The 11,656-nt window shown below is 40.1% G+C and overlaps 1 protein-coding gene across 6 annotated transcripts in view; it reads left to right on the top strand.

The window, feature by feature from the left end:
• Positions 1 to 7,744, top strand: part of LOC311437552 (cytosolic phospholipase A2 epsilon-like) — a 29,395-nt gene extending 21,651 nt beyond the window's left edge. For 5 of the 6 annotated variants that reach the window (XM_084520937.1, XM_084520940.1, XM_084520938.1 and 2 more), the window contains 8 exons: positions 13 to 235; positions 781 to 895; positions 1,387 to 1,524; positions 3,516 to 3,623; positions 4,669 to 4,863; positions 5,351 to 5,517; positions 6,694 to 6,880; positions 7,069 to 7,744. In XM_084520937.1, coding sequence (XP_084377063.1) covers positions 13 to 235; positions 781 to 895; positions 1,387 to 1,524; positions 3,516 to 3,623; positions 4,669 to 4,863; positions 5,351 to 5,517; positions 6,694 to 6,880; positions 7,069 to 7,277 — 1,342 coding nt within the window. In that variant the 3' untranslated portion in view covers positions 7,278 to 7,744. Of the gene's footprint in view, positions 1 to 12; positions 236 to 780; positions 896 to 1,386; positions 1,525 to 3,515; positions 3,624 to 4,668; positions 4,864 to 5,350; positions 5,544 to 6,693; positions 6,881 to 7,068 lie in introns of those variants that run through there. The other variant, XM_084520942.1, reaches the window with a different exon arrangement.
• Positions 7,745 to 11,656: the final 3,912 nt, after the last annotated feature.

The following is an 11,656-nucleotide window of genomic DNA, read 5'->3' on the forward strand; positions in this document are numbered from 1 at the left end:
TCTTTTCCCCAGGACCTTGTCACATTTGTATCAGAGCCCTGACTGGTCACACAAGGATCTCCTTGGACCAATTGGTGAAGTCCGCAGACACATGACCAAATGCAAGCTGAGCTGCTTTTCCCTGGAGAGCTTGAAGTACTATGACCGGGAGCTAAATCTGCGGAAGCAAGAAGGATACCAGATCTCTAGCATTGATTTATGGGGGCTTCTGCTGGAAAAGGCATTAAGCAATGGGGTAGCATGTCTGTATTTTTCATAACAGCTTCTGAATACTGTTGTACAGAAAATGAACCTCCAGGGACAGGTGATAGCATTGTCAGGCAGATGATTTATGCTGACTGACAAAGAGCATTTGACCTCACATACCTCTCAACATATAATTACGAGCCCAAGAGATACTCAGTAGAGCAAGAAACCTGTATCTCCTTATACGTGTATCTGGCCACCTAATACTAGTGTCTTGCCTTTGGTTTCTTTTGCTCTGTTCACCCCTGTGAGAACTTAAATAATCCATGTAAAATGGATGCACTTATTGAGAGGAATGACAGCCCACTGTACCACAAAACATCCTGTAATTCAACTGTAATTAAATAAGCCTTTGTGGGTGTGTAAATGCTTAGATCGTTCTTTGGTTAAAGAAATTGTTTGGACTCAAAATGAATGGAGAGAATAAGAAATTGTAGCTGGAAACAGGTATTTATTTTCCTGTAATCATGCAAGCCCATACACTGTCACAAGGTTTCTTGGTTTTCTCTTTCTCTTTTTCTGGTCAATTCTCAGAAAAACAACCACAAACTCTCAGATGAGCGACAGGCATTGAATCAGGGTCAGAATCCCCTACCTATCTACATGATCCTCAACATCAAAGATGACTACAGCCTTTCAGAGTTTAAAGGTGATGGCAAAACTGAGCTCTATCTGGACTCAGTGTACCTGTATTATCAGTTACTGCATGCCCTGCAGCCCCTTGAACTACTGAACCATAGCATTCATAACCAGTTCCTTTTCATCTTCCATTTTTAGACTTTGTGCCCAGGCTCTGAAAGGAACCCAGCTCCTGTGGGATAGGAGAAATCTGGGGGAGGTTCCTTAGAGCAGCCAAAGCACTCCCAAATCAGAGCCTTAGCTCTCTCTGCACATGGGGTAACTTAGGCTGACCCCTTTTGATATAAACTTTTATTTATGTTTATTTATGAACAAGTTTGGGAAAAATTACTTGAGTGAGTGGCTGAAACTGTCAGAATGATACCATTACCCTCAGGAAGGCCAGACTATGATCGCCTGATAGGGTTTGTCCTGCAGTTGCTTCCCTGCCATTTCAGAGCATTTCCTTCAAGGAAGTATGGAAAGGATTTTGAATTAAATAATAATTTGGTGTCTCTGCAGAATGGGTTGAGTTCACACCTTATGAGGTCGGGTTCTTAAAATATGGTGCCTTCATTCGTGCAGAGGATTTTGGCAGCAAGTTTTTCATGGGTCGCTTGATGAAGAAGCTCCCCGAGTCTCGGATCTGCTTCATGAAAGGTGATGTGCTCTCTTGAGAAACTTTGGATTGTTTAAAGAAGTGCTTAATTTATACAGTCCATGCATATTGCAACAGTGCTCTGCAACATGCAGGACTGAAATATAATGTAAGACATTTTGTTCTCACCTTTGGGATGCATTCCTTAGGTGAACACTGGAGATAGGCTTTATAAAAAAAAAAAAAAATTAAAAGGAAATTTCAAATAACACTTCTCACTATTGTGTTTCTTATGAATGCTCATGCTTGAAGTTTCAGGGCATGTTCAACAGGTCATCAGCAGAGTTCCACAAAGAAAACATTTATATTTTGAAACTGGAATATTAACACCAAATTTGTCTATAAATGAGACTATAACAAAAGCAATGTTGTTATGCTGAAGTTGTTATATAATATGATAATTCTGAGTAGCATTCCCAAATGTTATTGATATTTTTGCAAGTTTAATAGTATTCTATATTCTTTTAAGTTTTTCTTGCGTGATTAAAGTGGTGAGTTTTGCCATCTTTATTTCAGTAATGTGTGAGTTGCTCCCAGTAAAACATGAAGGACAACTTTGTAGTTTTATGCAATTCTTACTGTTTTTATTTTGTGCAGTGCTAGAATTCTCTACCACACCATTTTGTATGCTAGTTCATGGGAGTGAAGTTGTCTAAGAAGAGTCCTTCTGCTCTTAACTCTGAACAACAGGTGCATTACATGTAAATAAGTATGACACACAACGGGACACCAAGAATACCAGTAAGAAAGGCTTTAGTTATGACTGAAAAGCCCAGTTAAACAACATCATTGTGTTGTATTCCTTATTTGAAGTGCAGAGAAGTTGTGCACCTCAGTGTATGATGCAAAAGGAACCTAGAGTCATATTGGTACTAACATGAGAAAATACCTGGGCATGAGGAAGACTTGTAAGATAGGCAAGTACCAAATCCAGAACCATAAGATGCTGGAGATTGGGTTAGAGACCCATTTATGTTTTCCCATTTTCATGTGTTCTTCTGTTAAGTGCCTTGGGCTGACAACCAGAGATAGGAAATAGATCATGGAGCTATGTGGGACTGTGAAGCCTTCTGAGAATATCTTGCCTCCATTGCAGTTTAGCAATGACAGCGTTATCATTGTACCCAAGGTGGCCACGTAGCAAGCACACCCTGCACATCCAGTCTGGGTTGAGCTCTGGGTTCTTGCTCCCAGTACCTTAATTAGGCTGGTGACCCTAAAGCTGTAAGTGCATCTTTAGGAAGGATAGAGTAGAGAGTTAGAGCTATGTTGCCACCTAGTGATGCAATGTAAGTGCCCTCTTGGGATACAATGCTGGTAGTTAAGCACGGCAATTTAAGGATAAAAGTGAGGTGTAATTTGCAGGGAGAGGTAATGTCTTAAGTGCAAGGACAAAAGTGAGAAAAGGACTAAGGACAATGGGAATAAGAAGAGGTATGTGAGGTAGATTAGTCTCACTCAACTGGTGTCAAGAGAAAGTGTACAATGGACACTGAAGGTGTGTTGTTTTAGAGGACTGCTTTGCAGGCCATCCCAAATTGTACTCTAACTACTTGGATCCTGGCTGTTCAGGAGCAAACTCTAAATCTTTAATTATGTATACAGTTGTATATGACATATTTTATAGACCAGACTCTTACTTTATGTGAAATGGCATGGTTTTATTCTCTGAGAGATGCTTATAGGACAGGAATATGCAGGCTAGAAAAAGGTGGCTTGCAAAACATTGGCAATAACTGTATGTGACAATGAATTATGGTGGCTGAAGGCCTGGAACAATGTTTAAAACCATGTAGGTTCCTCTGGAGGGCAAACTGTGAGTTGCTATAAAAGAACTTAGTATTGTTTTTGGTTAGAGTTCAGAAACCTTGTGGCATTCTGAGACTCCTTGCAAGAGCTGAAAAGTTATGTTTTAAATCCTGTGGAAAAAGCAAAGGGATATTTTCCGTTTAAGTATTTCTAATGAGTTACCCTTTTCTCTATCACTGCACAGGCCTGTGGAGCAATGTATTTTCATACAACCTCTTGGATGCCTGGCATTCATCAGATCCTTCAGAAAGGTGCTCACTGAGGTGCACCCAACACAGGGCTGTTGATGTTGGTTGGTTATATTTATTTTTCTACTTTATCTGTTGCTTTACAAATATATAAATGAATATAACATCCAGATACATATAGAAGGAAATCTCTTAATGAAAGCTTTGTAAAGTTAAAGGTGGTTTTTTTTTTTTTTTTTTTTTTTTGTCCCCTGGGGACCGCTATCTACTTGAGTTTACTCTCTAATGTCTGCATTGATCCATAGCAATGTTATTTACATTGGTCACGCTTGCACTGAATCTGTGTAAGTGTTGATTTGCTACCAAATATAAAACTACCAAAGTTTTAAGCAGATAATCTTTGCCAGGGGCCTTTCAGGAAACCTGCATGTTGAAACAAACTCAGTGCTGTGTTCTCTGTCTGCCTTGTCAGATCACGCCTTTTTTGTCTGTTCTTGTTGTTAAAGACGTATCAGTTATGTGGAACTCTGTGTCCTATTTAGAGGTGTTGTCTGTATTCCCTGTGTTCAAATGTGATTGAGTCTGGTTCACATACTTTTCATCACTTTCTCCAGGGAAGTGTTGCAGAACCCTTCCCCCAGTAAATGCCACAGATGATAGAAAGTCATTGGCCTTCATTCCCAATCTGATAAGGTGTCATTTAGCACAATCCTTTTTTTCTGCTCTTTTCCAGGTGTCTAAATCTTCTGACAGCACTTTTTTTCAAAGCCAGTTTGGACTAGCTTTGAAAGAAACTGGCCTGGATTCTTAGCCTCTATTGATTTTCACAGAGGGAACCCACCTATGACTTCTATCAAACAATAGATCACTTTTTTCCAGCTTTAAGAAGTTTGTTTCTGTTCTCATTCTTCTTCTTTTTTTTTTTTTTTTTTTTTAATGGAATATACTTTACTGACCATTGATTTTTTTTTTTTTTTTTATTCCTATTCTGATATTTATTTGATTCTATGTTACCAAGTCTTACAAGGATCGTCTATACTTTAGCTGGTATTATAGTATACTATAGTTATATAATTATTTTATTACAATTTTAAGTATTGCAAAGAATACTATCAAAACAATAACTTGTTTATCTCCTCTACCTATCAGAAGGAGACGAGCCTTCTCTACCAGTCAGGAACCATGAGCTAGAGACTTACTTAGTCACCCCTGAATGTGGCATCATGGGCATTGTTCGGGAGGTCCTGTCTGAGCGAGTGATGGTTTCAAAGTTCTACAACTTTCTGAAGGGGTTCCAGATGCACAATGAATACCTTCAGAGCAAAAGCTTTCATATATGGAAAGGTAACCATTTCTGAATATTAATTTCTTCTGGTTAGATGGTTGGTATATTTGTTAGTGAAGACAAGGCAGATGATGAACAGGCTTAATTCTTCACTTTGGAAACAAAAATTTCAAGATAAGTAGTAAAATTTCAAAAGTGAATTTGTAAAACTGCTGTAATTGTGGCACAGCTCTGTTGTTACTAAAATTAAAATGTTTAACAGATACTCCAAAAAGTCCCTTGGTACTTGGGAAGGGCAGCTACTGCTTGTTGGGGATGGAAAGACAGCAGCAGAAGACATAAAGGAGCTCTGTCTTTTTGTTGTGGATAGATCTTTATCTTCTGAGTTAAGACAACTTCAGGAGTGAAGCAGGGTCTTGGAAAAAGTAATGAGTAGAAGTAAAAGAAAAGTAATTTCTTTCATTATTATTTCCTCTTTTATTAGCCAAACAGAAAATATATTACTTCTTTGGAGAATCACTCATCATAAGAAATATTTCCTTTTAGATACTGTACTAGAGAATTTCCCCAACCAGCTGACAGAAACAGCAGAGTTCCTGTGCCTTGCAGACACAGCAGGATACATTGATATAAGCTACCCACCACTCATGAGGCCAGAAAGAAAAGTGGATGTTGTCCTACACTTAAATTATTCTTCTGGATCACAGACGTCGGTGCGATGACCACTTTATTCTCCTCAGTAATGACAACTGTCTTTTCACCCTTTTTAAATCCTAAGGAGTCAGAATAATTTATGTAGAAGAAACTGATATTGGGAGAAAAGGATTATTGGTGTACAGCTCCAGTTTTCTATGTATCTGGGTCTCACACTATTGCTAATATACCACAGCCAGTCCCCTAAGGAGAACAGAAGTAGTACCAGTTTTCTAAATCTTTTATTTTAATTAAGCCTGTGATCAGTGAGCATTCTTATACCTATGTGCTCCTTGAACCTCAATACAGCTGTCTATGTACTCTGTGTGGGGTGTTTCTCTGGGACCGGTATTGACCACTGATGAGCTCATTTAATTTATTGTGATACCTCCTAAAGATATCCACATGCAAATTACAAGTAATTTGTCTCTCTTATACAATGGCTTGATTTTTATTTATTTATTTATTTATTTATTTATTTATTTATTTTTCTAAGTCATGGAGAATAATAATTGTCCTTTATTTGAAACAGCAAGCATGACAAAAATAGCTAACAATCTGAACTATAATCCCTGGTACCAGATGGAGATAGGACAGAACTTCCTGAAGACTAAAGTTTTCATAAATGGCAACCAGATTCAGGAATAAAATTCCCACTTTCAGAAGTGACTTTACCCATCCCAAGATTAAGTTAACATTTCAGTCAATATGACATTTGCTCCCAGATGCCTACATCACTTTATATAACTATCTAAGGCATCTAGGACAGTTAGAGGCTTTTAAATATTTCATGACAAATTAACTAAATTTTGTACTTCTGTGAATTGATGTTTTAAAAATATACCACCTTAAATTCCTCTCCATGCTGCTCATTTCAGGATTTTCTCCAGTAAGGGGCATGTTTCTGTGTCCTAAGTGACTGGGACACCCCTACCCCACAGCTATGAACATCTTATTTATCTTGCAGATAAAGGCTGAGAAAGAGGAGGCAGGACAACAATCAGGAGTGCAAGTTGGAGTCTTGAAATCTTGCTCTGTTGATAACCAAAACTTGATTTCTCATGAAAGAGACAAAGATCAGAAGAAACACTGGCAGTGAAAGCTGCTACCTGATCTTTGTTTAGTGCCTTTGATGGATGTGTTGTGCATTGTGAAGAGGGACAGAATTTCTGACCTTTTTTCCTGTCTGAATGCAGCCTTTGGAAGAAGCCTCCAAGTACTTCTTAAAACAGGGAATCCCATTTCCCAAAATCCACCTGAGTGAAGAGGAAAAGAAAAATCTAAAGGAGTGTTACATTTTTGAAGATGCAGAGACCCCAGAGGCACCAACAGTGGTGTTTTTCCCACTGGTGAATGACACATTCAGAAAATACAAAGAGCCAGGTAAGCTGTGGAACAGAGCTGGTCCTCCTACCACCCACCCACCCACCCTTCAGTGTCATCAGCTGCCATGGCTCCCATGGGGAGGAACGTGGGTGTCAGGGTAGAGAGGAGCAACATTGGTCCCTACCTGGAGAGGAGGATGTATGACCATCTCTATGTCCTATCAATAACTTTTATTGATTTGGCAGGTGTGGAGCGTAGCCCTGCTGAGATGGCAGAGGGCAATGTGGATGTTTCCAGCCTTTTTTCCCCATACTGCATAAACAGCTTTACCTACACAGAGGATCAGTTTGACAAGCTGGTAAAACTGACCAGCTACAACATTCAGAACAACAAGCATCTGATTCTTCAGGCTTTGAGTTCAGCAATAGAGCAGAAACAGCAACACAAAAAATGAATGCTGTCCTGAGTTCAGAAAGATGCCTATATCACTTTTTCTTCCCCTGCAGAAGAATCAAGACCTGTTGATGAATGAATATATGGACTTGGGAAAGTACTAAGACTTATTTTAGCCTGTAGTTCCTCTCCACTGAGTGGCAATCCTGGATAAACTTATCAAAAAGATTAATGGTGATTAAGATCTTTTGCTTTATTTAAGCAGGTTTGCACTGCTTGTGATTTATTTTTTTTCATGTGTTTATCTATCTATCTATCTATATATATATGCAGTAAATCAAAGGTTAGGAAATATGGGGCTTATTGATGAGTTTTTTGAATGCATGAATGTGGAACAGCAAAATAACTGTCAAAATTTATTGCACTAGCAAAAGTTGTATGTGATGATAAATGAGATACAGTTGTTTAATTTATTGCAAATTCAATGCAATAGAAAAACGTGTAATAAAAGTGGACAATCTCAAAGAATATGAGAAAACTATATTTTGTTTTAATGTCAGCCTGAAATTTTATTGTATATAGCATGCAAAGCTAAACATAAAAGATATAGAAAAGCTGAGATTTCATGCGTAAAACTGAAGTTTTCCATACTTCTGAATTTATCAGTTTTATTATGCCACTGATATTTGGGTTTGGAAAATCCTCTGGAAGTGACTGCTTCATACCCTGTAGTGAGTCACGAAGTGCTCTTCTGGTGCATGTGTAAGTACCTGACCTGTGGTTGTGTTTTTCCTTAAATACTTATGGTGTTTAGAATATCCATCTCATCATCTACTTCCCATTAGTTTCAACTGGTCTAATAGTATTTCTTGTTATTATGGGATAGAGATTCTGTGAGAATAAAAACACCAACACTGAGAGACATTCAGATTTTGTGGTAAGAGGACAAACTAACTGTTTTTCACTGATATCCATGGACAGTTCATGGGTGATTACATAACTTTTTGTTAGTCCTTGAATATATACAAGTAACTGTACTGGGTAGGGCTGGAATGTTAACTATACTGGGTCTGGCAGGAATGTTTGGCTGCCTAGCACGGTAAAACCACCACAGTAACAAAGGTTTTGTGCAACTACTATAAATAGCATAAGGTGATTTGTTGAGATTGCTTATTTTCTAGATGGAGACCAAAATAATTATTTGTTTTATGAATTATTTTAATAATGCAAGTACTTGGCAAACCTGTTTAGTTACAACAGAGAAGCTGATCTTACAAAAAACAAAAACAAAAACAAAAAACAAAACAAAACAAAAAACAAACAAACAAAAAACAAACAAAAAACAAACAAACAAACAAAAAAAAACAAAATAATGCTTATGTCAGTATCAGCTGCACCTTAACTACTTCAAATTTAAATAAAACACAGTAACTTGTCTGTGTCGAAGTAACATGTTAGCGCACACACAAGAATATGAGTGTTCACCTTGAATAAATGCAATCACAGCCAAAATAGAAGATAAATCCTTAATTCAAAATGAAACAAACTTAGAAAAGGTTGAAAAATTCTCTCTTCTCTTGCTGTCATCTTCTGTCTCTCTCTCTTGCTTCAAGCATTCCTCTATGGCTTTTAGCCCTTGTCTTCTTCATTATCCCATATTCACCTCTGATGACCTCAGCCCCCTTAGGGGTGGTGTGTCCTTGCCCCAGCTTCTTTTCCAGGCCCTCACACATCCATGCAATTTGCAGCCCTGGTTTAAATCTCCACGGAGCTGCAGTGACTGTTTACATGGTTGTACTCATCAAGGGTTCCTCTCATTGTGATCTCTGCTGCTGAATCACTCAGTCCCTTTCGGCATTGCCTCTTCTCTGTCCTAGCTCCAACTCCCTCTTGGGCTTCCCTGCTTGTCATTACGGCAAATCTATTTGGGGTGACACATATGTTTGCTACTTCTCCCACCTGCCTGTCTTCCAGATGGAGTTTTGGGCATCTTCAAAAGCTGCAAATGAGTTCCCTTCCCTGCCTTCCAAGATCTTTACTGACACCAAGTTTCAAAAGCCCTGCCTCTCTTTTCCCTTTCCTGCCCTTAACTATAGATCCATTGCTTCCCTTGCTGTGTTTTTGTTTGTTGGTTTGAGTATGCCACTAGAGCACCCCCTCCTCTGCTCCACCCTACAGGGGCTGAGCCTGTCCCCAGGTGCCCTTCCTACCCACAGGCGGTCTGGTCTGGCCTGCGCAATTGCTGCTAGTGGTGCTTCTGGTGTAGGTGAAGATCTTGGATGAGAACTGGATCTTCTTGTCAATCTTCCCTTTGCAATCCTCAAACGTCCTTGGCTTGCTTCTTGCAGGTGTACCTCTACAGCTTGCTCCCCTACCTACAGCCACCTGAGTCCCACAGCGAGGTCCTTGCTGTGACCCTGAAATACCTATGTGTTCTATGTTGTTATGGGCCCTGAAGAAGTTCTCACTTAATCCTTCGTCCTTGGGCCGTGGGGGCCTTCACCCAAATACATGTAACAACCCCACAGGCCATGCTTCTGAGCTGGGGTGTAGGACACCAGACCCCTCTTGTCATCTGCAGTTAAGCCCATTGCACAGCCTTGTCGCCCATGACTCATGTGTGCTCCCCTGGCACAGCAGGCCTTGTCTTGGCCTGTAAAGTCATGCAGGCCACTGCAAAATGAGCTGAAATATGTGACAAGGCAGCCTGTCTTTATGTGTCCTTCATGGGGAAAGGAGGGAGCACAGTCATTTGAGACAGCTGGTTTCTTCCTCTCTGAGGTACTACAATAGTAGCCATGGCTCCGGGTGACTGTTCCTCAGCAGTGGCCTGTTCTGACTCCCATCCAGTCAGCGCTCCTGATCCATGCTTAGTAGAGCTGCTTTATGACTTAGGGGCTGGTTAATTTGCTGCTTGCTTTTTATCATTAAATTTATTAATTAATTGAATGGAATGCTTGCAGAAAGTCCTGGTGGTCAGTTCTTCTTGCAAGCCAGTGCAGGAGCTTTGTGTGGCTTTGTCCTCTGGCATTTTATGTTCTGCTTCGCTGCAAATTGGGTGTTTTTTCTGTGTGCAGCCTCTGGGCTGTACTACGGCATTGCAGGAATGCAGGTGACAGCTACAGTTGTGGCATTTAAAAGCACCTTTGGTTTTGCAGGTTGGGAGTGTCCCTTTTTACAGGAAATAGGAGTAATCCCATGAAATCATCCCCTTAAGGCAGGAAACAAACTAGAGGGGGAGATGCTGAAAAAATTCAGGCCTGTGCTGTATTTCAGAGTTAGGCACTAATATCATAAACAAGATTTTTCCCTAAATATTTTAAAAGGCAGAAGTCTTGACAGCTGTGGCAATAGGAATTACATACACTAGCACAGCAACCTTCTTGTAATGAATATGTCCTGCATCTTTTCTGTGTCTGGCTTTTCCTTCTTACCTATTCATTATCTGGAGGTAAGTGAAGGTATTAACATGCAATTGCACCTTTGCCCCAGCCCTTCCGATTATCACAGAGAAGCATCAAGCACTGGGCAGTTCAGGAAGGTGAGTCAGCTTGTAGGAACCTAAGGAAAACAGCAGTGGGATTTCTGAACCCCTTGTGAGGTGTATGAGTACACAGACAGTCCTGTCAGGTGAGCGCTGCTGAGGAAGCAGAATCAAATGGGATTCTCAAGGTACTTGAGCCACTGTGTTGTTTTGTCTGCTGTGGTTGGCAGCACCATTTAATGCTGTTCTGTAACCCATAGAGTAATCAAACACAAAATATAAACTGTCTGAGCGAAGTGAGCAATTTGTTTGTGAGACGACAGGTTGCACCACATAAATGACGGGAAATATTTGCCACAGCGGATGCAAGAGAACAAGGGTGATAGAGCAGGACTCCCTTCTGTGAAACCCTGTGCCAAAACCTGTCCATGTGTAAAACTCTGCTGTGTATGTGCAATTACCCATCGTGTTACTAGAGAGAGTGACAATGCTTCAGAGGAGGCCATCAGGATCTCTTTTCTAACAGGGTTGGTTTCCGTATACCCCCATCATAGTATACTGGTCCACTGGTAGCAATGGGTGACAGCTGTTTCTTTTATGCCAGTGAACACTTGGACCTTTGAGCTCCTCCTGAAAGGCTGTTCTTTGAAAGCGTCCCATCTAAGCCCGTCACACCTGTAGCATTCATAAAGTACTTCCCCAACACCCTCTCCACCTTTCATATCAAAACTCTGTAATGTTTTGTCATGCCTCCAATTTCTTGCTCTTTAGGTTCTGAGGTCTCCTTTCCTTTCAGCCCACCATTTCTTATTGTATTTTCTGTATGTGGTCAGGTGTCTCACTGGGATATTATGGCCTGATCCCTGCTATACTAATGCTTGTAGTGTTCCTGCTGGTTCTAAGTATGACCAAACTCCCATCATTCAGACCTAAAACTGAAGTCATGAGAGAAAAAG

The sequence above is a fragment of the Aythya ferina genome (genome assembly GCF_964211825.1).
Source record: "Aythya ferina genome assembly, chromosome: 5".
Classification (NCBI taxonomy): Eukaryota; Metazoa; Chordata; class Aves; order Anseriformes; family Anatidae; genus Aythya; species Aythya ferina.